A 27,561-nucleotide genomic window follows, 5' to 3' on the forward strand; every position below is an offset into this window, starting at 1 on the left:
TTGAGACCCATGGTTCTCAAAGTGTGATCTGGGCACCCACTCGCTTCCTCATGATTCAAAGACATGTGTTTACTCTCATTTGCTGTGTTTACTCTCATTCTCTCAGGTGTGTACAGTGGAGTTTTCCAGAGGCTTCATGACATGTGATACAGCAGGGGTCCTCAAACTTTTTAAACGGGGGGCCAGTTCACTGTCCCTCAGACCGTTGGAGGGCCGGACTATAGTTTAAAAAAAAAACGATGAACAAATTCCTACGCACACTGCTAAGTCGGCTGCTAAGCAGGACAGGCAGCGGCGGCAAAAACACCCGGCGGGCCGGATAAATGTCCTCGGCGGGCCGCATGTGGCCTGTGGGCTGTAGTTTGAGGACCCCTGTGATACAGCGACAGGTTGAAGGCAGAAGCTGCTATGAGAATCCAGCTGTCTTCTCTACGAAAGCCGGACACTAAAGAGATTGCCGAAACCCTCAAAGCCACTCTTCTAAGCTTTTGTTTTGGAAAAATGTGATACGTTTCATGAAAATGTTACTTATGCTAATGTACAGTAGGCTTATGGTTGTTATTATTATTATTTTAAAATATATTTTTATTGAGTTCAGAGAGGAAGGGAGAGGGAGATTGAAACATCAACGATGAGAGAGAATCATGGATCGGCTGCCTCCTGCACGCCCCCTACTGGGGACGGAGCCCACAACCCAAGCATGTGCCCTTGACCGGATTGGAACCTGGGACCTTTCAGTCCGCAGGCCGACGCTCTATCCACTGAGCCAAACCGGCTAGGGCAGGTTTTATTAAGTGATGTAAAATATATAGTTTTTTTTCAGTTTTAATTTCTAATACAGCAAATATGGATAGATAGAAACCCAAATAGACAAACACTTTGGAGGGTCTTGAGGTTTGAAGAATTTATACAGGGCTCTGGCCGGGTAGCTCAGTTGGCTAAGAGCAACATCCTGATACACCAACATTGTGGGGCTCGATCCCCGGTCAGGGCACGTACAAGAAACAACCAGTGACTGCAGAAATAAGTGCAACAACAAATCAGTGTTTCTCTTTCTATCTCCCCTTCCCCCTCTCTCTCTCTAAAAAGAAAAAGAACTTGTCAAGGGATTGTGCTGCCAAAACTTTTACTCAGACCGCTTCTTCCAGGCAGCCTTCCCTAACTTCTCAGTCTGGTCAGGCGCCCCCCCCCCCCCCCACACACACACACACACGTGCCCACAGCAGCTTATGCTTTTCCTATGATTCCGGTCAAGGGCACATGCCTGGGTTGCGGGCTCCATCCCCAGTGGGGGGGGCGTGCAGGAGGCAGCCGGTCAATGATTCTCTCTCGTTGTTGATGTTTCTATCTCTCTCCCCCTCTCCCTTCTTCTCTGAAATCCATTAAAAACTATCTATATATATAAAAGCCCAAGCAACCGAATGACCGAACAACCAGCCGCTATGATGCACACTGACCACCAGGGGGACAGATGCTCCACACACAGGATCGGGCTCCCTCCTGTCTGGACCAGGCCTGCGGGGACGGGGCCCAAACCAGCTCCCCGACACCCCCGAAAGGGCCCCGGAGTGCGAGAGGGCGCAGGCCAGTGCCGAGGGACCCCACGGGTCGGGTGCACGCATCTGGGCCTCTGGTAGATACATAAAGAACTGCCCCGGTTAGGACCAACGGTTGCCAACAGGCACCTCACCTGTCCCTGCTCCTGCGGGAAGGGAAGGTGGCTTGGCAGCCCTCCACCGTGCACGCGTGCGTCCCCCTGGCGTGCACGTCCTTGTGGTGCGTCGTCACCCCGCAAGCCTTCTCCAAGGTCTTCGGACAGACGTGGTGGCCACGCTCTTCCCTCTGCCTCGCCGACGTGCGCCGACCCACGGGCTCCAGGTCCTTGGGATCTTCGAAACAAGGGAAAGCCATGCCTCGGGGGGACAAGGCGCCCAGGAGGCCCCCCGCCAGCAGGTGCTGCTGCAGCCTGACGTAGTCTGGGAAAGGGACGCAGGGTTCCAGCCCAGGAGGGAGGCGGACCTCCCGGCCGCTCCCCTCCGCCTCCCCGGGCACCAGGGTCAGCGCCGGCTTCCTCTCCAGCTCCGTCTCCCTCTCCGAGTTGTTGCGTGTGGCCTCCCGCTCGGGGGTCCTGCTGATGACCGCCCCCCGGGGCTCGATCACCGATGAGAGGTGGCAAGCCGGCTGCCCTTCGGGGAGAGGCCTCCCTGGGCATCCTGACGGTGCCCGCTGCTCCTCCAGCGCCCCGTCGGACCCGGGGCTGCAGGCCTCCAGCTCGTCTTCGCTGACCACCTGCAGGGGCCGGTCTTCCTCCGGGCTGAGCGCCCGCCTCTTCTCGTCGTCGTCGGCGGCTCCCACGGCCTCCTTCTCGATCTTGATGGGCATGCTAGACTTGCGGGATTTCTTCTTGGGGAGGGCCTCGGAGGGCACCGCGCCGGAAACCAGCTGCTCCGAGATGGAGGACGACAGCAGGGGCAGGGACGGCAGCATCCCGGGCGTGTTGGCCAGCTCGGCGGGGGTGGCCGGGCTGCGGTAGAAAGGAAGCACCGGCTGGACCGTCCTCAGGTTGGGGAAGAGCACGCCGTTCTGCCCGGCGCCGCCGGGGAAGCCCGCCGCCGGGCCCCTGGCATCCTCGCCTGAACCGGGGCAGCCGCCGCCGCCGCGGAGAGGCCCGCGGTCCGGGGACGGCACGTCGAGCCCCGGGCGCCTGTAGCCGTCGGGGGCGGCCAGGTTCAGGCTGTTCCTGAGGTCCTTGTCCCGGTTGTTCCTGTTCATGGGCATGTGCAGCCGGGGGTTGGGGTTGGCGCTGTGGCGGTTGCGGCTCCGCAGGGAGCTGAACACCATGTTGCAGCCCTCGACGGTGCACTTGTGCTTGATCTTCAGGTGGACGGCGTTGTAGTGGATCTTGAGGGTGCCCTTGTCGTAGAAGGTCTTCTCGCAGGCCGTGCAGAACACCCGGCCCTTCTTGGCGCCCGGCCCGTGCCTCTCGGGCCTGCCCCGGGCCTCGGGGGACAGCTGCGTCCTTTCCGGCTTGGCGGCGACGCTGCAGGTGCCGGCGTCCCTCTCGGGGGCGCCGTCTCCCTTGGGCCCAGGGGCGGTGTCGGGGCAGCTGGGACACGGCTCCTTTTCCACAGGAAACGGGGTGGAGCTGGAGGCGAGGAAGCCGCCGTCGGGGAAGGGCCCGTAGACGTCCTGCCGGGGGTCCTGACCCAGGTCCGGACCCGGGTCCAGCGCGTACCGCTCGGGCAGCGGCCCCACCAGCGCGGGCAGCACGGGGTTGAAGAACTGCAAGGGCAGCATGAACGCCATGCCGTTGATGAGGCTCTCCGAGGGGTGCAGGCCGCTGGGGCTCCCCGGGTCCGCGGGCGCGGGGAGGCTGGCGCTCCTGTGGCCGCAGCTCTCGAGGAAAGCCCGGATGTCCACGCTCGCCGCCGAGGGCGGGGCGGCGACGGCCGGCTCGTCCTTCTCGTGGCCGGCCATGAGCTCCACGATGGACTTGGTCTCCCCGAAACGCAGGAACTGCTGCAAGGTGGCCACCTCCTCCTCGCTGGTCATGATGCTCCAGTGGTCCAGCACCTTTCCCGACGCGTCCTAGAAAACACGGCAAAGAGCCTGGTTGTTCGGTCATTCGGTTGCTTGGGCTTTTATATATAGAGGTATTTTTTCAATCGATTTCAGGGGTCCAGCACCTTTTCCAACCGGAAAGGAAAGGGACGCTCAGTTTCCCATGCCTCCCCCTTTTCTCTAAGAAAGGGGCAGGGTGCCGAAACCGGTGTGGCTCAGTGGATAGAGCGTCGGTCTGCGGACTGGAGGGTCCCAGGTTCGATTCCGGTCAAGGGCATGTACATTGGTTGCAGGCACATCCCCGGTGGGGGGTGTGCAGGAGGCAGCTGGTCGATGTTTCTCTCTCATCGATGTTTCTGGCTCTCTATCCCTCTCCCTTCCTCTCTGTAAAAAAAATCAATAAAATGTATTTAAAAAAAAAAAAGGGGGCAGGGTGGTCACAGCCTCCTCGGGCACCACAGGGCACCTCCGTGCACATTTGAAAATGACATCGTCTCAGGATGAGCCGGGGGCTGGTCGAGTTCAGTCCCCACTCATGCCCTTCTCCTAGGCCAGAAACTGTGCAGAAAATATACTGTAGCCCTAGCCGGTTTGGCTCAGAGGATAGAGCGTGGGCCTGCGGACTAAAGGGTCCCGGGTTCGATTCTGGTCAAGGGCACGTGGCCGGTTTGCAGGCTCGATCCCCAGTAGGGGTCCTGCAGGAAGCGGCCGATTAATGATACTCTCTCATCACTGATGATTCTATCTCTCCCTCCCTCTCTCTTCCTTTCTCAAATCAATAAAAAAATGTATTTTTTTTTTTAAAAAAGAAAGAAAATATACTGCACAGATGTAAGTGGCAGTCCAAAAAATTCATAAAATAATTGTACTCAAGCCTCAGGGAAATTTGGTGGTTAGTTTCCATCTTATTTCAATCCAATTGGTCGTCTTGCATCAGGTCTAGTAATCTCCACAAAAATTAAAATACATATATTTTGCCCTGCCCGGGTGGCTGGAGTGTCACCCTCTACATCAAAGGTTGTGGGTTCCATCCCCAGTTGGGGTGTGTATAGAATGTTTCTCTCTCACCTCCAGGCTTCTCTCTCTCTCTCTCTCCCTCCCTCTCTCTTTAACATCAATAAACATATCCTTGCATGAGGATAAAAACCAACAATGTATCTTTTGAAAAATAGTAACTTCTTCTTCTTGATTTTTGTTTTTGTTTTTGTTCTCACCAGAGGATGTTTTTCCCATTGATTTTAAGAGAGAGTGGAAGGGAAGGGGGCCGGAAGGGAGAGAGAAAGAGAGGAGGGAGGTCAATGTGAGAGAGACACATCGATTAGTTGCCTCCCACACGTACCCCGACCCAGGCCCGAGGATCAAACCTGCAACCCAGGTAGGTGCCCTTGACTGGGAATTGAACTGGCAACCCTCTGGTCTGGGGGGCCAACGCGCTAACCGCTGAGCCACACTGGCCAGGGCAACAATAGGAACTTCTTTATCGCAAGACTCTAGATGGAGCAATCAGACCTCCATATAGCTCGAGTATTTATTCACTGCATTTTAATAATCGGCCCAAGCAACTACCATCGGAAAACAAATGAGCCCGTATTGATCTACGGCCCGTGGTTCACAAAGCGCAGCTGTAATTACACCGGCGTGTTGGAGATCTTTCAACTCTTAGCAAGGCCTAACTTTTCCCAAAACTGCAATAAATATTTTATCACAGAACATGTACTTGATGGCCTACTGAGATTTTTCGCAGTGCATGGGAGCGCTCCGAAGATGGCGAGGAATGTAACATCATACATTTTTCATGCGCTAGAGGTTCAAGGTAATTGATTCCATATTTTTAATCCCAACACGAGGGAAAGCAAGATTATTAGGATCATTAAATATTGATCTCTGTCATAATGTAAGATCGTAATGCTGCTCTGCATAAAAGGTGGGTTCCGGCCTGCGGGGGGCCCTGCTCTCCAGGTGAACACGTGTTTCCAGAGGAAGATCATGGCCTTGACACTCAGAAAAATGGGGGTTCAAACTCGCGGTCTGCTGCCTAGGAGCTGAGTGACTCCAGCAAGATTTAGAAGCAGCCTGGAGCTTCTGGCTTTTCCAACGGAAAAGGGGAATGTTCTACCTACTTCATAAGATCCCCAGAAAAGGGTCTAGGTCGTAAGATGACTGGGAGAGGGTCTAGGTCAGTGGTTCCCAACCTCTTTTGGCCACGCCCCTCCTAAGCATCTCTAACATCCTGATGCCCCCCGCTCCCACCCCGTGACATATAATTCTCATTATTCAAAAAGTGAACTCCTGCCGAAACTGGTTTGGCTCAGTGGATAGAGCGTCGGCCTGCGGACTCAAGGGTCCCGGGTTCGATTCCGGTCAAGGGCATGTACCTTGGTTGTGGGCACATCCCCAGTAGGGGGTGTGCAAGAGGCAGCTGATGGATGTTTCTCTCTCATCGATGTTTCTAGCTCTCTGTCCCTCTCTCTTCCTCACTGTAAAAAATCAATAAAATATATTAAAAAAAAAAAAAAGTGAACTCCTATTCACGTGGAGGAAGCCTAAAAGGCCATGAACTTGGTCTAAACAAGATTCCAAGGAACATGGCATCCATGAGAGAGAAAAATAAAAGAATGAAAGGAAAGTGGAAGGACTGAGGAAGAAATCACTAGGAAATTATTAAAAAGAATAGTAATAATATAAAATGATATGAAAAATAGCAAATAGTTTCAAAACATAGAATAGGGAACTGAAATGCATAAATGTCACAATCTATAGGCTGTATATGAGGCCCCTAGAACCATAAGACATGCAAAAAAAATTCACTGTTAATAACTCATTCTCGAATCGCCCCCCCCTTAAACATCCAACGGCCTCCCCTGTGGGGTGTGGGGCCCACAGTGGGAACCACTGGTCTAGGTCAATGATGGTTATTAGTGTTCATTTTCGTGATACGGTTTTCTCTGAGTAAGACCGACATGTATGTGTGTCTTGGAAATACATTCAGACCCCCATTTCACTGAAATTTTTACCAAAGTTGGCTGACACTATTTTCCTAGTATAGTGGCAAGAAAAAAAAAATTTAAAAGCTGCATCTGTTTCATGTGTCAGAAAAATGATCTCACTTATATCAGGAAATACATCCTTTGCCTCTAGATCTGAAACAGGAAGCCTGCCCCCATAGCTTGTTATAGAAAGGGAGGGCAGAAACCGGTGTGGCTCAGTGGATAGAGCATCGGCCTGTGGACTGAAAGGTCCCAGGTTCGATTCCGGTCAAGGGCATGTACCTTGGTTGCGGGCACATCCCCAGTGGGAGGTGTGCAGGAGGCAGCTGATCGATGTTTCTCTCTCATCGATGTTTCTAACTCTCTATCCCTCTCTGTAAAAAATCAATAAAATGTATTTTTTTTTTAAAAAGGAAAGGGCGGTAAATCCACTTTGCGAAGCCCTGGCCGGGTGATTCGGTGGGTTGGAGCACCGTTCCATACACCAGAAGGCTGAAGGTTCAATTCCAGGTTGGGGGGGTTTGATCCTGGGTGGGGGCAAGTATGGGAGACAACCAATCTCTCTCTCTCTCTCTCTCTCTCTCTCTCTCTGAAATCACACATCCTCAGGTGAGGATTAAAACAACTGTTCTGCACATAAAGAGAAGAGAGAAGGCATGAAAGGCACAGAGAACTATGCCTTTCACCTCTCCTTCATGGAGAGACAGAGACAAAATGTGAGGAGGCCGAAAGAGAATTGTGTGTGTGTGTGTGTGCGCGCGCACGTGCAGAGAATAAAAAAGCGCATGAACACAGAAACATCACAAGATGGCCCATTCTAGGAAGGAACATCAGCAGTGGGGTGGCAGACAGCTTTAGAGAACAGGGACTGGGATTGTTTGCTTGTGGTTCTGCAAGGTAAGTGCGCTCTCCCACCCCCTAGACCTCAGTAAAATCTCACACAGACAGCATCTATGTCAATAGGTAGTTTGCAGAGAATAAAAGAAGTGGAGCCCTAGCCGGTTTGGCTCAGTGGATAAAGTGTCGGCCTGCGGACCAAAGGGTCCCGGGTTCGATTCCAGTCAAGGGCATGGACCTCGGTTGCAGGCTCCTCCCTGGCCCGGGCCCCGATCGGGGCATGTGCAGGAGGCAACCAATCGATGTGTTTCTCTCACATCGATGTTTCTCTCTGTCTTTCCCTCTCTCTTCCACTCTCTCTTCCACTTTTTCCATATTTCCTGGGAAAATATGGAAAAATATCCTTGAGCGAGGATTAAAAAAAAAAGAAGAAGAAGTAGAGGCAGCATCCAAGGCAGGGCCAGAGATTTACTGTGGAAGAGCTGCCGGTGAAACCCAAGCCAAGGATCAGGTAACCTCTCACATCCTGAGTTTCACAGGTATCTTTTTTCTTTTTTAAAAAATATTTTATTGATTTCAGAGAGGAAGGGAAGGGAGAGAGAGAGAGAGAGAGAGAGAAAGAGAGATAGAAACATCCATGATGAGAGAATCATTGACTGGCTGCCCACCACCGAGGCATGTGCCCTTGACCGGAATCGAACCTGGGACCCTTCAGTCCCCAGGCCGAAGCTCTATCCACAGAACCAAACCAGCCAGGGCCCACCAGTATCTTGAGGGAAGCCCTGGACTCCTCCCAGAAGGTGAGGCAGGGCATTCGGCCGCTAGAAAAAGACTGAAAGGGAAGGATGCCCGCAATGGCTGTAGCGCTGGTAGGCTGGCTACTGGGCTGCGTTAGTGACGCGGACGTGGATGGGAGGAGATGTTGGCGGAGGAGGGTGGCCGCACCTGCAGCACGTATCCCCGGATGTAGTCCTGAATGGTCCAGTCCAGGGCGTGCAGGATCTGCAGGACCTCGTCTCGCTTCAGCACACTGAAGAGCCGGTCCAGGAGGATTTTCAGGCGCACGGGGATGGCCTGGGTCCCGTAGAGCATGAGGCTGCTGATGTCAAACACCACGTTGTACTGGACGATCTCCACCTGGCTTGTTGGATACATGGGGGGGATCCTCAGCTTGCTGAGCGCTGGGAAACCAAAGGATGAAATGACGTGATTTTTAAAAAAAAATACATATATATATAGTTATTGATTTTAGAGAGGGAGGGAGAGGGGGAGAGAGAGAGAGAGATAGAAACGTCAATGATGAGAGAGAATCATGGATCGGCTGCCTCCTGCACGCCCCCAACTGGAGATGGAGCCCGCCACCAGGGCATGTGCCCTTGACCCGGAATCGAACCAGGGACCCTTCAGTCCGCAGGCTGACATTCTATCCCCTGAGCCAAACCAGCCAGGGCAGAAATGACATATAAAAGGATCCTACTCTCAAGAGAAACACTGCCTAGGAAGTAGGCTAGTACCAGCACTCAGCGATCTGTTCCAACAGAGGGGAAAAAAAAAGATGATACAAATAATTAATTATCTTAATAGCTTTCACAAGAACGTATAACGTGGACTGGCCCGGGACTCTTCTTTTCTCTCTTTCCTGTGGCATCCCTGAGGAGGAAAACAGCCGCAAGTAGGGGGAGTGCAAAAAAAAGGGGGTGGTGGTGGTGAAAATAAAGGTCCAGGTGCCCAATCCAGAGGATGGGAAATCAGGAAGCACCAGGTGAAGAACCTGGGTTCGGGAGTCCGGCAGACCCGGACCTGACACTTCCTGGTTGACAGACTTGGCAGATAAACCCACCGAAACCCAGTTCTCACTGGTGTGGCTCAGTGGATAGAGCGTCGGCCTGCTGACTGAAGGGTCCCGGGTTTGATTCCGGTCAAGGGCACATGCCTGGGTGGCAGCTCAATTCCCAGGAGGGGGCGTGCAGGAGGCAGCCGATCAATGATTCTCTCTCATCATTGATGTTTCTCTCTCTCTTTCTATCCCTTCCTCTCTAAAATCAATAAAAATGTATTTTAAAATAACAATAAAAAAACAAACCACCGAAACCTATGTTGTCCGATGTGATAGACATCAGCCCCATATGGCTACTTAAATTTAGATTATATTCATTAACCCTTTGCACTAGCTTGCTTTTTTCTCGATTCCTTTATTCTACTCGGGATTTAATTTTTTAAATACCCCAGATTTTACAAAGTGCGGCAGTAGAATAAAAAACTGGAGTTTCTTTTCATACAAACTTATTTATTTGGATTTTTTTATATTTCAAATTATTGATACATTCAAATAGTAATTTTAATCTCGACATCCGAGTGCAAAAGGTTAACATTGCCCTAGCCGGTTTAGCTCAGTGGATAGAATGTCAGCCCGCGGACTGGAGGGTCCGAGGTTCGATTCCGGTCAAGGGCACATACGTTGGTTGCAGGCTTGATCCCTGGCCCTGGTCAGGTCGTGGGGAAGGCAACCAATCGATGTGTGTCTCTCATATTGATGTTTCTCTCCCTGTCTCTCCCCTTCCTTTCCACTTTCTCTAAAAAACAATGGAAAAATATCCTTGGATGAGGATGAACAAAAACAAAACAAAAACAAAAAATAAATCCATTAACATTTAAGAAAACTGGAAATTCAATTCTGCAGTCACACTTGTCATGTTTCAAGAATTTGGTAGCCACATATGGCTAGTGTATATATTCAGGTTTAACAGGATGCCCGGTTAAGTCTGAACATAAACAACAAATAAAGTGGGATATGTCTAGACTAAGAAAATATTGATTGATTGACCTCAGAGAGGAAGGGAGAGGGAGAGAGAGATAGAAACGTCGGTGATGAGAATCATCAATCAGCTGCCTCCTGCATGCCCCCTACTGGGGATCGAGCCTGCAACCCAGGCATGTGCCCTGATTGGGGGAATCCAACCCTGACCTCCTGGGTTTACGGGGTCGACGCTCAACCACTGAGCCACACCAGCCGGGCTAAGAAATTATTTTTTTGTTTATCTGAAATGCACATTTAACGGAACAGTCTGTATTTTATCTGGGCTTGAGCTACCGCACTAGACGGCACGGACCAGTTCTATCATCTCGAAGCGATGGCAGGGGTGTACACGTATCATATGGAGTTGTGATCACAGAGAGGACACATCTAGAGCTCTTAGGCGGTTACCCGGCACACGGGAGTAACGTACACATGCTCGCTGCCATTCTATTCTTAGCTATTACATCCATTCCTGAAGACCTGTAGAAGGTATTTAGAGGGAATACTCCCAGCCAAGAAAGAGGGGGGCGGGGAATAGAGTTACCGTGGGCCACCCATCCGTGTCTGCACTGCTCACACTGCCGGTGGTTCATTTTGCCTGGTTTGAAACTTTGGCAACTGCAGTTCAGAGTACAGCCAATAGCCTGCAAAAGAGAACACAGATACTGCTTAGCATGTCCGGGGGGTGTGGGGGACACACGGCATGTACAGAACAAAACCTCCGGTCAGCAGCATTCCTTGAGCCATGCGTGCCCACTCCGTGCCAGGCCCCAGGCGTGTATATTGGACCCTGGAAAGAGGACCTGGAGACGGAGAACAGCTAACACAGATATCCTGCAGGAGAGACGAGGCCGCAAACATCGGAGCCTGTTACAAGATTAGGGGTTGGACTTAAACATAAGACGGGAAACCATAAAAATACTAGAGGAATCCACAGGCAGCAAAATCTCAGACATATGCCGAAAGAAGTTCTTCACTGATACTGTCCCTAGGGCAATGGAAGCTAAAGAGAAAATAAACAAATGGGACTACATCAAAATAAAAAGCTTTTTCGCAGCAAAAGAAACCACCAACAAAACAACAAGAAAGCCCACTGTATGGGAGAACATATTTGCAAATGCTATCACTGATAAAGGTTTAATCTCCAACATCTACAGGCAACTTATACACCTTAATAAAAGGAAGATAAATGATCCAATAAAAAAATGGGCCACGGACCTGAATAGAATCTTTTCGAAAGAAGACAGAAGGAAGGCCAAGAGACACATGAAAACATGCTCAACGTCACTAATTATCCGAGAGATGCAAATCAAAACGACAATGCGGTCCCATCTCACACCGGTCAGAATGGCTATCATCAACAAAGCAACACACGACAAGTGCTGGCGAGGATGCGGAGAAAAAGGAACCCTCGTGCACTGCTGGTGGGAATGCAGACTGGTGCAGCCACTGTGGAGAACAGTATGGAGTTTCCTCAAAAAACTGAAAATGGAACTCCCATTTGACCCAGTAATCCCACTCCTGGGAATATATCCTAAGAAACTGGAAACACCAATCAGAAAGGATATATGCTCCCCTATGTTCATAGCGGCACAATTCACCATAGCTAAGATCTGGAAACAGCCTAGGTGCCCGTCAGCAGATGACTGGATCGGAAAACTGTGGTACATCTACACAATGGAATATTATGCTGCTATAAAAAAAGAAGGAATTCTTACCATTGGCAGCAACCTGGATGGAACTGGAGAGCATTATGCTAAGCGAAATAAGCCAGTCAATGAAAGAAAAATACCACATGATCTCACTCATTTGTGGATAATAAAGAACATTATAAACTGACTAGAGGCCTGGTGGATGAAATTCGTGCACTGGGGGGTTTGGGGTCCCTCAGCCCGGCCTGTGCCCTCTCGCAGTCCTGGAGCCCCCGGGGGATGTCCAACTGAGGGCATAGGCCCGCTCCCCACGAGGAGTGGACCTAAGCCGTCAGTCGGACATCCTTAGCGCTGCCGCGGAGGCGGGAGAGGCTCCTGCCACCGCCGGTGCACTCGCCAGCCATGAGCTCGGCTTCTGGCTGAGCGTCGCTCCGCCTGTGGGAGCGCACTGACCACCAGGAGGCAGCTACTGCGTTGAGCGTCTGCCCCCTGGTGGTCAGTACGCATCATAGCGACCGGTCGTTCCGCTGTTCAGTCAATTTGCATATTAGCCTTTTATTATATAGGATGAACAAAAAGATAGATACAGAGACAGTAAAGCATCAAACAGACTGTCATATTACAGCAGGAAGGTTAGGGAGAGGTGGGGGAGATAAGAGATCAACCGAAGGACTTGTATGCATGCATATAAGCATAACCAATGGACGCAAAACTCTGGGGGGTGAGGGCATGTATGGGAGTGGGAGGGGGCATTGGTAATATATGTACACATATAATACCTTAATAAAAAAATGAAAAAAAAAGTAAAGTGAAAAAAAAGATTAGGGGTTGGAAGGAAACATCTGGGTTGTTATTATTAAGAACATGGAAAGGGTGAAGAGTCACATTTTTAAAAAAATATATGTTTTTTTTAAAATTGATTTCAGAGAGGAAGGGATTGGGAGGGAGACATAGAAACATCAGTGATGAGAGAAATCATCACTTAGCTGCCTCCTGCATGCCCCCTACTGGGGATCGAGCCCACAACCTGGGCATGTGCCCTTGACTGGAATCAAAGCTGGGACCCTTCAGTCTGCAGGCTGGTGCTCTAGCCACTGAGCCACACCGGCTAAGGCTCATTTTTCTTTTTTCCTTAATCCTCACCTGAGGCCACTGATTTTTTTAGAGGGAGGAGAGAGGGAAAGACAGGGAGAAATATCAATGTGAGAGAAACACATTGATTGGTTGCCTCTTGCACGTGCCCCGACCAGGGCCAGGCCAGGAAGGAGCCTGCAACCGAGGTACGTGCCCGTGACCGGAATCGAACCTGGGACCCTTTGGTCCACAGGCTGATCCTCTATCCACTGAGCAAAACCGGCCAGGGATAAAGTGTCACATTTTCTTTATTTTTTCTTATATATTTTATTGATTTTTTTACAGAGAGGAAGGGAGAGGGATAGAGAGTTAGAAACATCGATGAGAGAGAAACATCGATCAGCTGCCTCCTGCACACCCCCTACCGGGGATGTGCCCGCAACCAAGGCACGTGCCCCTGACCGGAATTGAACGTGGGACCCCTCAGTCCGCAGGCCGACGCTCTACCCACTGAGCCACACCGGTCAGGGCAAGAGTCACATTTTCACTGAAATCTCTAAGGTGACGGGAGCAGCAATGCTGAAGTGTACACGGAGGCTGCCTGGGAACAAGTAAAAGGGAAGTGATTGGAATGGAGAGAAATCCACAAATTCCAACTGATTGGAATTTGTGCCCCATCAACATGTGGTGGAAGCTGAATACCAGACCAGATAAGGGGACAGGTACCGGCTGGATGGCTCCCCGGCCCCACCCCTGGACTGTGTGACTGACAGCGACAGACACGGGCTGGACAAGCCCTGCACGGACGCCCTGCGGGCTGCATGTTAAGAGTGCCGCGTGTGGTGTGTGGGTGCGGAGCGTGCAAACACATGGCTGAAATAAAAGATAGAGACGTACGTGCCAACAGAGTCTGGTGTCAGCAACGGCGCTTCCCATACATTTTAAAGAGGAATTCCTCAAAAGGGGGTGGAGGCCTGCAGAAGGTAATCTATTATTCAAGAGAGAAAGCTCTCACAGGGGCTCTGACAGCTAGGTTCCTGGGAAGAGCTGCTGGGTGGAATCCATATGATGCAAGACGGCCTTGAACCTGGGGAGTGTGTACGTGTTTGGGAGGCCAGGGTGTGTGAGTGTGTGTGTGTGTGTGTGTGTGTGTGTGTGTGTGTGTGTGAAAAAGCTCCACATTTGCCCCAGCCGGTTTGGCTCAGTGGATAGAGCATCAGCCTGCAGACTGAAGGGTCCCAGGTTCGATTCCGGTCAAGGGCACATGCCCAGGTTGCAGGCTCGATCCCCAGGAGCGGGTGTGCAGGAGGCAGCCGATCCATGATTCTCTCTCATCACTGATGTTTCTATCTCCCTTTCCCTTCCTCTCTGAAATCAATAAAAATGTTTTTTTGAAACATCCAGTTGCCGGACGGCTGGTAAATGGGGCAGGCGGCTTGGAAAACCGTCTGGCAGAGTTTCACAAACATGCGTTACCACAGGATCCAGCAACTCCACTCCTGGGTATGTGCCCAAGACAACGGAAAACCTCCCTCCACACAAACGTCTGTTCCCCAAAGTGGAAATAGCCGCCCCCCGCCCATGTCCTACAGTGGATAAATGGATAAAGTGTGGACATCCATACCGTGGATACCATCTATATATATAAAAGCCTAAGCCACCGAACAACCAAACGACCGTTTGGCCGGTCACTATGATGCACACTGACCACCAGGGGGCAGACGCTCAACACAGGAGCTGCCCCCTGATGGTCAGTCCCAGAGGATGGCCAGCAGCCAGTGAAGAACTGGAGGCGGCGGGAGTGTGTTAGGTAGCGGGCACAGCACGTGCAAAGGCCCTGAGGCACCAAGGGGTTGGAGTTTTCAGGGCACAGAAAAGGGGGGGCCAGTGTAACTGGAGTGGATTTAATAAGGTTAATGGTAGGAAACGGGGGGCCGGAGAGGTGACGGAGACCCCTCTGCACAGGACTGTGGGGCAAACCAAGGAGTATGGGTTTGATTCTAAGTCTAAAGGTATAAAATTCATATGATTTGCCTATTAAAATGACACCTCCGGATGCAGAGCTGGGGAGCCTGAGCGCCCCCTCCCCCCACCACTCCTCTGCCCCCAGCATCCTTCACCGGGAGGTAGTAAAACTTACAACTGGCCTCCGGCGACTTATGTCTTACTTCCTGTTAAGCCCTGTAAGCTCCCGCTCCCTGACTTGGAGCCTCTGACCATAAAGTGGGCTTCCTATCTGCGCCCGCCTCCCTCAGAGGCCTGGAAGGCACGTTAATGAGAATACACAGACGGAGAGTTGAAAAGGCCAATTAGCCCAGGAAGGCGGCTGTTACTGCCAGGCCTCCAACACGTAGGTTCTTAGGTCCGCTGGGCTCAGGTGGTCTGACTACACAGACGGAGCTACCAAAAACACTTACGACAAGACCTCCATAAAAGGTGCTTCACCGTGAATCATTCCTGCAAGAGGCAACGAAACCGAATCGCAAAACCCACACCTAGGCTCCCGGCTGGTGTGGCTCAGTGGACAGAGCGTCGTTGGCTTACAGACTGAAGGGTCCCGGGTTCAATTCTCGTCAAGGGCACAAGCCCAGGTTTCCGTTTCGATCCCCAGTAGAAAGGCAGGCAACCGATCAATGATTCTCTCGCATCATTGATGTTTCTCTCTCTCTCTCCCTCTCCCTTTCTCTCTGAAATCAATAAAAATATATTTCAAAACAAACAAACAAAACCCAACACCTCGTCGCTGACCCTGGGCCTGAGACTTCGTCAAGCTTTCACTGGTATTATTTTTATTTTTGTTAATCCTGACCCGAGGACATTTTTCCATTGATTTTTAGGGGGAGAGGGAAAGACAGAGAGAAAACATCGATGTGAGAGAAACACATCGACTGGTTTCCTCCTGCAACCAAGGACCTGGCTGGGGAGGAGCTTGTAACCAAGGCACGTACCCCTCTATCCACTGAGCCAAACTGGCTAGGGCTCACTGGTATTATTATTATTATTATAAATATATTTTATTGATTTTTTACAGAGAGGAAGGGAGAGGGATAGAGAGCCAGAAACATCGATGAGAGAGAAACATCGACCAGCTGCCTCCTGCACACCCCCTTCTGGGGATGTGCCCGCAACCAAGGTACATGCCCTTGACCGGAATCGAACCTGGGACCCTTCAGTCCGCAGGCTGCCGCTCTATCCACTGAGCCAAACTGGCTAGGGCTCACTGGTATTATTTAAGAGAATAATGAATGGAGCAATGAGAGAGCTGTGCCATGCTTACTAATTATAGATGCCCACTCGATGTCCTTTTTTCCCAATCTGCCTTGGTAAAAGAACCTTCATTTCCATATCTCCTTTGTGGCTAGGTTTTCAAGCACTGGGCCAGTGGTATGCAAGTAAAGTATTACCGTATTTTCCGGTGTATGAGACGACTTTTTAACCCAGGAAAATCTTCTATACGCCCAGTCGTCTTATACGCCAGAAAATACGGTAGGTGGAGTTTTACAGAAAGCTCCTTATACACTGGAGGTGGCTCAGCTGAGGGACTTCTTTGCTTGCCCTCCTGGGAACACGGACGTGATGGCTGGACTGCGGAGGCCATTGTGCAAACACGAGGCAACCTTGGAAGCCATGCCCGAAGGATGGCTGAGCGGAAAGGATGGTGTCTTATTCAGGAGCTCTTTTCCTCGCAGCCAAATGCATTTCCTAAGTTGCACACGGATCTTAGGGGCCACGGAGAGGACCGCATCAAAAGCACGTGAGACACGGCTAACCAGCAAGATCCCCAGGGCCACGTTCAGAGCGGGCGGTCCTCTCTGAAGTGTGAGATCCTAAGGGCTGCGCCCGATGCTTGGTGGTAAGAATCCTAATTTCCCAACTTGAAACCAAAGGACCCAGACTGCTAAATCACAGATCGCTGTTTAACCTTTTGCACTCCGATGTCGAGTGTGACTCGACACGGTTAGCATTAGAATAAAGGAATCGAGAAAAAAGCAAGCGAGTGCAAAGGGTTAAAAGTCATCGAGCTTTAGGATAAAAATGCTACAGGTTTTCCCAAGTTGTATGTTTAAAAATGTTAAATACAGACCATTGCTGTTTATATATTGGAGTCCCAGGGAAAAAAAAAACCTGCCCATCTATAAGACAAGGGTAGCTTCCAAAGCAGTTGTCCCACCTTAGTGTGTGGGGATGAGGGCTTCGTTTCTCTTCACCGACAATGAAATTGCCACGCCCGCTCTCTGTGGCTGCAGACCTAGCCTCTCTGGTTCAGGAAACCGTATTGTTCAAGGGCAGGTGGTCTCTGCCCAACGGCTCTTTGCAGCTGCTCTGCCTCTCTCTCTCACAGTTTGTACTTCTCATGTCTCTTATTAGACCAGATTTTTTTTTTTGGCGGCGGGGGGAGTGACTCCCTACCTTTTGCCTTCTCATTTTTCTCTAACTTCTTTAACTTTTTATTTTTTAAGTTTTCTACCTTTTTTCCCCCCTATTTTTGAAAAAAAATTTAAAAAATATATTTTTATTGATTTCAGAGAGGAAGGGAGAGGGAGAGAGAGATCGAAACATCCATGATGAGAGAGAATCATGGATCGGCTGCCTCCTGCACGCCCCCTCCTGGGGACCGAGCCCGCAACCCAGGCATGTGCCCTTGGCCGGAACGGAACCTGGGACCCTTCAGTTCCCCAGGCCGACGACGCGCTATCCACTGAGCCACACCAGCCAGTGCTCTAGTGTTTTTCTTACGGAGGCAAACCCACAGAGGTACAACGAGGATTCTGAAAACAGGATCACGATTTGCCAGATGTCTCGGGGCAACGGGGGGTGAAGGGGGAAGAACACCCAGGAGGCCCCGTCGGTGTGTGAGGCAGCTTTCCTGCTACTCCCAGCACCGCCCGGAGACCAGATGTCCATCTCATGCCACCGCCTTCCATTAGGTAGTTGAACAAAACGACGCCCGTGTATTTAACACGTTGGGTTTTTTTTTTTTTTGTTTGCTTGTGCTTTAAGGCACCTACTGTGCACCGGGAACCGGGGGAGGAACACTCCCAGTATCTGCTCGTAGAGAGCAAGAGGGGGAAGAAAAGTCATACAACCTGAGAGGGCAAAGAATAGCTGAGCAGACGGTGCGACGTGTCAAAAATCAGTGAGCGTCATCCCCTATATTAAAATCTAGCAATCCGAGAGATACTGAGAATAAATGCAAAACTCGCCGGTCACCTTTCGAGGTGCTAGGGAGGAAACAACTGATTATTCCCCAAGCTGGTAAACAGCTCCGGCCGGTGTGGCTCAGTGGATAGAGCATCCGCCTATGGACTGAAGGGGTCCCGGGTTTGATTTTGGTCAGGGCACATGCCGGGTTTGCGGGCTCGATCCCCAGTAGAGGGCGTGCAGGAGGCAGCCGATCAATGATTCTTTCATCCCTGATGTTTCTATCTCTCTCTCTCCCTTGCCATTCCTCGCTGAAATCAATAAAAACATATTTTAAAAACCCCACACACCTGATAAACAAAGGGAAAGGCTCAACTGTGTATTCCTTTTTTTAAAAAAATAGAAACTGTACTTCAAGGGCAACCAAATCACTGATGAGACCAAGATTCTCTTTTACAGAAGTATTCCAGTGATAAATAAAGAAAGAATTCGAATGTCAGCATTCCTCAACTCCTAATTAAAAAGATGACAACCAGCTCATTTGCCTTTGGATGGAAGGATATATCCATTACACACGAGGTGTTCTTGCCAAATATGTTGAAATCTGAATTAGACTAAGCCTCTTGGTCAACTCCCATGCCCAGAAAATACAGGGGATAGAGGAATGTTGACATGATATCACAAGGAAGTGAAATGCAGAGTGGGAGCCATTCAACAGGACAAACGGCCCAGTTTTTTTAAACAGATAAATTGCAAGGAAAAAGGTCAAGTGTAAATCTACACACTGAGAGAGACAACATACGCCCTGGCTGGTATGGCTCAGTGGATAGAGAGTCGGCCTGGGGACTGAAGGGTCCCGGGTTTGATTCCGGCCAAGGGCACATGCCCGGGTTGCAGGCTCGATCCCCAGTGGGGGGCGTGCAGGAGGCAGCTGATGAATGATTCTCTCTCATCATTGATGTTTCTATCTCTCTCTCCCTCTCCCTTCCTCTCTGAAATCAATAAAAATATATTTAAAAAAAAAGAAGAGAGAGAGACAACATATGGACCTTATTTGGATTTTGATTTGAACCAAGCAACGGCAATATCAAGTTTACAGGACAATCAAAGGAATCTGAATAGGGGAAATTTAATGACATTAAAGAGTTGTTAATTTTTTAAGTGTTATATGGTGATATTGCTTTTGTCTTTCATAAAAGACTTTTCTTTTAGAGCTATGTATTAGAACATTAATGAATGAAATTATATGATGTCATTCTACCCGTTTTGGCTCAGTGGATAGAGCACCGGCCTGCAGACTGAAGGGTCCCAGGTTCGATTCCGGTCAAGGGCACATGCCCAGCTTGTGGGCTTGATCCCAGTGGGGGGTGTGCAGGAGGCAGCTGATCAATGGTTCTCTCTCATCATTGATGTTTCTCTCTTCCCTCTCCCTTCCTATCTGAAATCAATAAAAATATATATTTTAAAAAAGAAATTATATGATGTCCAGGATTTGCCTCAATGTACTCGTGTTGGTAATGATGGGGCAATGGGTAGGGGGGATGGATGAATGGGATTGGTCCAAAGTTGATCACAGTTGAATCCCCAAGCACATGTCACTAAACTCTGTTAAACTATTCTCATTTTGCTTTAAATTCTCTCTAATAAGAAGTGAAATAAATAAGATAAATAAAAATTTCCCCCTCTTTCCAGCATTTTCTTTTTAAATTTTTTTGTTAATCCTCACCGGAGGATATTTTTCCATTGATTTTTAGGGAGAGTGGAAGAGAGAGGGAAAGACAGAGAGAAACATCCATGTGAGAGAAACACCTCAATCGGTTGCCTCCTGCATGCGCCCCAACCAGGACCCGGGCCCGGAAGGAGCCTGCAACCGAGGTACGTGCCCTGGACCGGAATCGAACCCAGGACCCTTTGGTCCGCAGCCTGATGCGCTATCCACTGAGCCACACCGGCTAGGGCTTCTTTTCGAGTGTGACGACAAACACAGAGGGAGAAAGCAGCGTCCTGTGGAGAGGCGGGAGGCGGCTCCTTCCAGGAGGCAGCAGGCATGCGCCCAGCAGCGTTTGCAGGAAATACCAGTCCGAGGCACAAAGAAGGCTCACCCTGGACGTGTGTGTCAAGCCCAGGAGGCTGGGCCACAGAGCACAGATCTGTCCCAGGCAGCGAGAGCCCACCCAGACAGGCTACCTGGGGGAGGGGGTCGGGGGGTTGGGCTGTCCAGATGGGCAGCCGGGAGTCCCTGTGTCGGGTTCTGAAAGAGGGGGAGACCCTGTATGCCATGAGCACGAGCTGCGAGCTTGGACTTGGGAAGCCTCAGGAACCAGGTAGGCCGCAACGTGTGTGAAAACGACACGGTAGGAGAACGGACAGGTTTGGGGTCCTCACCACGAGTGTGGGGATGGAAAGGGGGGGGGGGAGACCCGTCCCAGAAGACGGAACGCATGGAAAGGGCAGGTGGGAGGGAGAGAGCAGGACAGATGTCGGGCCAAGTCTACCTGAGAGTAGAAAGTGTGCGTGATACACTCGTAATGTTCTCTCGCTGCTCAGTTCAAAGAAGGTGATGGGGGGAAGTCTTGTTCTTTGATCTCTATAAATCAAAGTCTACACTGGGTGCCAAAATAATTGAACAGCTGTGCCTTCCCGCCCCCCCCCCCCTTAAAATGATTAAGTTCCAAACACACACAAAAAATAGAAAAATAGGCAAATATTATCGTCGACGCCAAACCACGTGTTTGCTTTTGAAAAAACGAACTCACAACAGTAATAGCCACAACAACTAGAGAGAAATAGGAGATACAAATATATTGCTTTCTTTTGTAACCTAAGTTTGGGAGACTTCGGGGGTCATCTTCAGAAACCTTTGGTAACAAAAAAAAAAACAACAACAGAAGGACGCTAGCTGCCCACGTAGCGAATGTCTGAACACAACCCTCAGCGTGGGAGCAGGGGCGAGAAACAGAAACAACAACAAAAAGACATTTACACTTTAGGATACATTTTTTTTTTTTTTTACACTTAAGGGTAATTTTAACTAAGGCGGCCAGTGATACAAGCAATGCAACCTCGCTACTGCTGCTGATGCAAAAATAACGATGCCACTGTGAGCATTTCTAAGTACAATCTTGCAAACGTCTCTTGGAGGGATTGAATGAGAACTAGATTTAAAAAACAAAGTGTAAAAAAGAAAACACCAACCAAAAACCACCCTAGGTTTTCAAAATAAAAAAAGTCTTTAAAAAGGAAAGATCAGACAGTCAGTTATGCTATCCTGATCGCCGTCTTCCAAGTCAGTACGGTGTATCATGAGATATCAGCACTGCCCGTATAAAAATTTTACCTTCACAAATGATACTCCGACAAGAAACAATCAGAGGGCTAGAGAATAAGGCCAAGGCTCCTGCAAGCTGGTGGAGAGCTGGAAAATAATTTGATGTTTGCTGGAGCGCATGGCAAGATCACAGAAATCTTCTGTAAGAGGAGACAATTTAATATAACTGTACGAGGGCGGGATGGTGCGGGGTGGGGCGGGGGGGGGGGGGCACGTTAGCAGCCTGAACTACAATTTACCCGCGACAACTATTTCCTTCCACATCCTCTGCGCGGACCTGGCCTTCACGACGTTTGATTTCCCCATCTCTCCTTTCTCTCACATGAGCTCAGTGGAAGGATCATCCCCCCCAAGGCAGAGTCCTCCTGTGATACCTCATTAGGGCTGGTTTATAGCCGATGAGTCCATGTGTGGACGGCAACACCAGTAGCCCGTTTGCTTCCAACTCTGCCAGGTTTGAAAAGGCACCAGATCGGACTCTGGGAGAACAGGCCTGCTCTGTGTCGACCTTACCCTTTTAGTACGTCACCACGGTACCAAGCTGCACCCCCCTAACCCCCCCAAAAAAAACAACCCCTTTGGGGAATAAAACAGGCATCTGGCTGGGAGGAGGAATGGGGCCACATTGGAATCTTGGAATTTCCAGAATTAGGAAAAAGGGCTTCAAAGCATGACAAGATAAGAGGAAGCAAGGTTTTCAGGTAGAAACTGACTGAAAAGGAAAAAAAAAAAAGACTAAAATCCTTCCAGATGCCCCATTCTGAGCGGAACCCAGTTATCTTGAACATCTCTCAGGCACGTCATGAAAAACAGAATATCTCCATCAATACAATTAAAATCTTGGAATAAGGTCATGTGAAAAAAAAAAAAACAAAAACAAGTAGAGACTCCCTAAGTGTTGATGTTAGATACGAAAAAGGCTGAGAAGTCAGCGCTGAGTTCTTACCTTAGCAAGGGGATTTCTAATTCTTTTTTTCAACCCGGCTGCTTTTGAGAACAGTAACTCGCTCTCAGTGACATCTGCAGAGGTGAAAACTCCCCCCTGGGCGAAAGCTTGCTCCTCCTGCAAGTAATTTACCTTGTGGAACCTTCAGGGCAACTCTTTAATGGCCACTGACTGTCAAAATAACTTCTAAAGCATCTACCCAAAGCTGAAGGCCCCGCGCCCCGTACGCAGCGGTTCAGTTTTACTGACAAACTGAACTTTAAAATTGTTTTCCCATTTATATGTGTCCCGAAGCATTCATAAATAGAGAGAGCGTCCTTAAAGCACAATTATTATTTATCCCCCAGGGAGAATCTATACACGGCTTTTCTCGCCCAATAGGTGGGATTCCCCCTTCTTTCCACGCTGATGATTTTGAGGTACAGAATGCGGGCCTGGGCCTGGGCTGCGTGGGAAAGATGCAAAATAAAAAAAAAATAAATAAAAATAACCCTCTCCGCAAAGCTTACGCTTGCACAGCAATTAGCCCACGCTGCCTCGTCTTTCGAATGTGAATTCGAACGTTCCAGAGCAAACGGATCTTTTTTTTTTTTTTTTCACAGCCACACACACGCACGTCACACGAACCGCCTTCTCTCTGCCTGAAGGAGCAGCACGTTGCTGAACCCTGTTCTAGGCTCTGGGTCCGGATGAAGTTCCAAATGAGACGACACAGGGGTGTCTGGCCGTCACGATGAGTTCCCGGAGCAGGAACAGCGGTGGTGACAAGTGCAGATTTCACCACCTCTTTCCGGCGTTCCGCGACAACAGGAACGTGTTCGACTGATCTGATCGCGGAGTGGAAATGGTAATTTCCACTTTTTTTTTTTTTTTTTTTTTTTGGTGAAATTCAAGTTGGCAAACTTACTGGATGAGAAATCAAAGGATGACTCACACCTCGCGCTTTGCCCGGAAAGGACCACGTTTGCTCTGAAAACCCACAGAGCAAAAGGGGGGGTTGGCCATGTTCTCCCACCTGCATTTTAAAGCAAAAATCAAATCCTGGGCAATCAATAACGCCCGAAGGAATGCTCTTTTTGTGCGATGTGCAAAAAACATCATTTTGACATATCCCAATTTCAATGTTTTACTAACACGAAACAACCAATTTGGGAAGGGGACCATGGAGAAGCCGGCGTATTCATCCTCGCACCAAAATTTCAACACGTATGTGCAAGCTCAGGGTCCAAGAGATCACACTGTGAGAGATCCCACGAAATCCAACGGTGACTTAAAACAATAAAACAAGGAAGAAGAGATCACCAGGTGGGGGGGTGGGGGGAGGAAAGGGGGCTGCCGAATGCTGTTTTTCAACTCACTTCTGGTGCAGCCAGAATCTCTGTCGCTTGGATGAGAAGAGATCAATTTAAAAAAATAAAATAAATAAAAATGGTTGCTCGATCTGCTCTGTGGACCCAAAGCTGTAGCAACACATGTTTCCCCTACACACACTCACACCCTCTGACGGGGATTCCCAGGACACCCGTGGGGCCCCCCTCTTGGAGGCCCCTTAAGTGTTAACAGCAGAGGCCTGGCTGTCTGGCCTGATTTAAATGCCCCGTCCTTCAGAGGCGTGCGGGGCGCGCCGCGGGCCATAAAACCCGGGACAGGACGGAGCCTTCAGAGGGTCTGATCCAACAAAGAAATTAAAAAAATAATAATAAAAATAAATAAATAAAATAAAATAAAATAAAATAAAAATACATTAGAAAAAAAGAGAGAGAGAGTGTCTGACCCCCCCCCTCCTACTCCCCCAAACACACACCATGTCACTCCTACAATTCAGGCTGTTTTCGGGCATTCCATGGCACTGTCCAAGGCAGGCCGGTGACAGCCAGCGCCGCCACAAAGAGACGCCTTCCACGAGAAGAACGCGTTCCTACGCCGCCTTGGAGAAAGTTTGGCTCCGAGCTATGCGCCCCGATGAGGATCAGATCGCCTCCTGCCCTCGCCTCTCTGCGATCTTGTCACATCTGGATGACACCTCCCCAGCCTCCCGGGCACAGCCGGGGGAGGGGGGCGCGGGGACACAGGCACCCGACGCCGCCGCCGCCGCGTTCCCCAGGGCGCACAGACCTCCCGCCCAGGCCCCCGGAGTCTCTGCAGGTGCCCGGTCCCGAGGCGGGGAGACGCGCCCCCGGGCTTTTCCCTGCGCGCCCCCCTCCCCGCCGCCCCCTCCGCTGCGTCCCCGGCCGCACGTTCGGCCGAGGGGACGCGCTGTGCGCCGCGACGCTGCGGGCACCTCGTGCGCGCTCTCCCGCTGGAGGTGCGCCCCCAAGCGCGGCGGGAACCGGGTCCCTGCCGCCCGCCGGACCCCGCGCTCCCCACGGCCCCCGTTCTCCGCGGAAACCCCAGCCCAGGTACAGGCGGCCCTCCCGCCCGCGGGCTGAGGGCCGAGCGGACGCCGGGGCGGGCGCGCTCCGCCGGGGCCGCGGCGCCGAGGGAAGGGGCGGCCGGACGCGCGGCGCCGGCCCGCGCTTCCCACCGCGGGGACCCCCCTCGCGCCGCGCAGGTGGCCTCGGAGGCGGCCAGGGCGCGACCCCCCGGCGCTGACGGGCCCGGGTGCGAGCGGCACCCCGCTTACCTCCGCCATCCTGCGGCCGCCCGGAGCCCGGCTCCCCGCTCCCCGCGCGCGCGTCCCGGCCCGCGTCCGCCCCGGCTCGGCGGGCGCCGCCGCAGCCAAGCTCCGGGCCGTCGGGGCGACGCGGCGAAGTGGGCGGCTCCCCTCCCCTCCCCGCCCGCCCCCTGCGCCCGGTAGGGGGCCTCCTCCCGCGCAGTCCCCTCCCCGCCCCTCCCCCGCGCCGGCCGCCCGTCCCCCTCCCGGGGAGCCCGCCGCCCGCCCGCCCGCCGGGGCCGCCCGCGGACGCGCTGAGCCCGCGGAGACCTCGCCGGCGGCCGGCGCGGAGGTGTCTGCCCCGCCGGGCTTGAAGGCACTTGTCGGGACACACAGACGTGCCCGCGTCTGCCTCGCGCTCTGAAGTTCGCTGGCGGCCGTCTCGCTCGGCGGGGCCGCCGCCGCCCGCCTCCCCCGGGGGCGCCCTCCGGGTCCCGCCCCGCGCGCGCGCGCCGCCGGGGGCTGCTTTCCAGAGGCCGCGTGGGTTCGGCCCCCGACGGGGAGAAGGGGCGCCGGAGGCTCTGCCGCGAACCCCAACAAGCCCCTTCCCCCCCCCCCCCGCTGTGGCCCCGAGGGTGACCGCCCCAGCTGCCCCGCCTTCCCAGGGCGAGCGGCTTGCTCTCCCCACCTCGCGTGCTGAGGCTGGAAACGGGGGTCAGGTCTTCACCCCTCTTGTTGGGTGCCAGGGAGGAGATGGAATGAAAGGTTCCAAACGCCGAGCACATGGCGAGGAGGGCCTGCCCCGGAGGAGCACGCCGCCTCCTTGACACCTGGGAGCTGACGGAGATGGGGCGCAGCTGCCAGCAGGACCCGGGCGGGCGGGCGGGCGGACACAGAACCTCATGGAAATGCAGTTCCCTAGAGGGATGCTCTCTGAAGGCTGGACTTGGGGTTCCTGCTGCCTCCTCCCCGATTTTTAAAAAAAATATATTTTATTGATTTTTTTTACAGAGACGAAGGGAGAGGGACAGAGAGCTAGAAACATCCATGAGAAAGAAACATCCATCAGCTGCCTCCTGCACACTCCCTACTGGGGATGTGCCCGCAACCAAGGTACATGCCCTTGACCGGAATCGAACCTGGGACCCTTCAGTCCGCAGGCCGACGCTCTATCCACTGAGCCACACCGGTTAGGGCCTGCTCCCCGATTTTTTACCACCCACCCACCTTGCTGCTGGTGAAACAGATCCCTGCCTGGGAAACAAAAAGCTGAGATGGGGGGGATGATGGGAGATGGAAGGAGAAGGGAGATGCCATGGGTTGGGGCTCTGAGAGATGCAGGCCTCTGAGAGGAAGAGGAGAAGGAGGAGAGAAAAGGGTGCATGTGGAAGAGCGTGGCTATCTGGGGGTGGGGTGGGGGTGGGGTGGGGGAGGCGCCTTGGTGAGGTCCCCTGTGCCCTCTGTGGCAGGCATGAGGTTGCCTGGCCTCTTGGGAGGGACTCGGCCCTGCCGTACAGGAGTTGGGAAGGATTATTATTTTTTTATTTTTTCACGTGGCTAATGTACTTAGGAAGCTTTGCCTTGTGAATTCCAAACCCCAACTGTGTACCTTCCATCTAGCTCAGTGGCTCCCAACGTGGGGCACACGCCCCATAGGGGGGGCAAGTCGAGAATGAGTTATTAACAGTGCATTTTTTGCATTTCGTATGGTTCTAGGGGGCCTTCTATACAGTACTAGTATCTTATATAATAAAAGGCAAATATGCAAATTGTCCCCTCTACCAGGAGTTTGACCAGAAGTTCGACCAGAGGGTGAGGCTGGCCGGCCAACTGCCCGTGGCCCCTCCCCCAGCCGGACCCACCCCTAATGCCCCCCCACCCCGATCAGGAGTGGGTCCAGCCGGACCCCACCCATGCACGAATTCGTGCATTGGGGCCTCTAGTATATCTATAATAATAAAAGCATAAAATGCTAATGAGACCGGATAGCCAAACGACCTTCCTGATGTCCACCCGGATGTCCTTCCGGATGACCTTCCGGACGAAGCCGGGGCTGCGAGGGCCGAGCCCTTTGTATGAATTTCGTGCATCGGGGCCTCTAGTTCCATGATAATAAAAGCATCGTATGCTAATTAGACCGGATGTCCTTCCAGACGAAGCGGGGCTGCGAGGGAAGCCCGGGTCCGGAGTGCCAGAGGGAAGCCGGTGCCGGCAGCCGGGGGAAGGAAGGCCTACTCTTGCACGAATTTCATGCACCGGGCCTCTAGTAAGTATATAGTGACATATTTGTGCATTTCAGTTCTCTATTCTATGTTTTGAAACTTTATTTGCTATTTTTTCATATCACTTCATATTACTTTTTAAAAACGGTTTCTTAGTGATTTCTTCCTCAGAACTTCAACTGTCCTTTCATTCTTTTTTTTTAAAAATATATTTTATTGATTTTTTACAGAGAGGAAGGGAGAGGGATAGAGAGAAACATTGATGAGAGAGAAACATCAATCAGCTGCCTCCTACACACCCCGCACCGGGGATGTGCCCGCAACCAAGGTACATGCCCTTGACCGGAATCGAACCTGGGACCTTTCAGTCCGCAGGCCGACGCTCTATCCACTGAGCCAAACTGGTTTCGGCCCTTTCATTC

The 27,561-nt window shown here is 51.6% G+C and overlaps 1 protein-coding gene across 2 annotated transcripts in view; it reads right to left on the minus strand.

The window, feature by feature from the left end:
- BNC1 (basonuclin zinc finger protein 1) overlaps window positions 1-25,063 on the minus strand; it is a 31,875-nt gene extending 6,812 nt beyond the window's left edge. Inside the window, exons 1-4 of one of the 2 annotated variants that reach the window (XM_079764057.1) lie at window positions 24,948-25,063; window positions 10,727-10,826; window positions 8,331-8,566; window positions 1,691-3,588 (exon numbers count right to left, since the gene is read on the minus strand). In XM_079764057.1, coding sequence (XP_079620183.1) covers window positions 1,691-3,588; window positions 8,331-8,566; window positions 10,727-10,826; window positions 24,948-24,956 — 2,243 coding nt within the window. In that variant the 5' untranslated portion in view covers window positions 24,957-25,063. Of the gene's footprint in view, window positions 1-1,690; window positions 3,589-8,330; window positions 8,567-10,726; window positions 10,827-24,128; window positions 24,372-24,947 lie in introns of those variants that run through there. The other variant, XM_079764056.1, reaches the window with a different exon arrangement.
- Window positions 25,064-27,561: the final 2,498 nt, after the last annotated feature.

This window comes from Cnephaeus nilssonii (genome assembly GCF_951640355.1).
Source record: "Cnephaeus nilssonii genome assembly, chromosome: 24".
NCBI lineage: Eukaryota > Metazoa > Chordata > Mammalia > Chiroptera > Vespertilionidae > Cnephaeus > Cnephaeus nilssonii.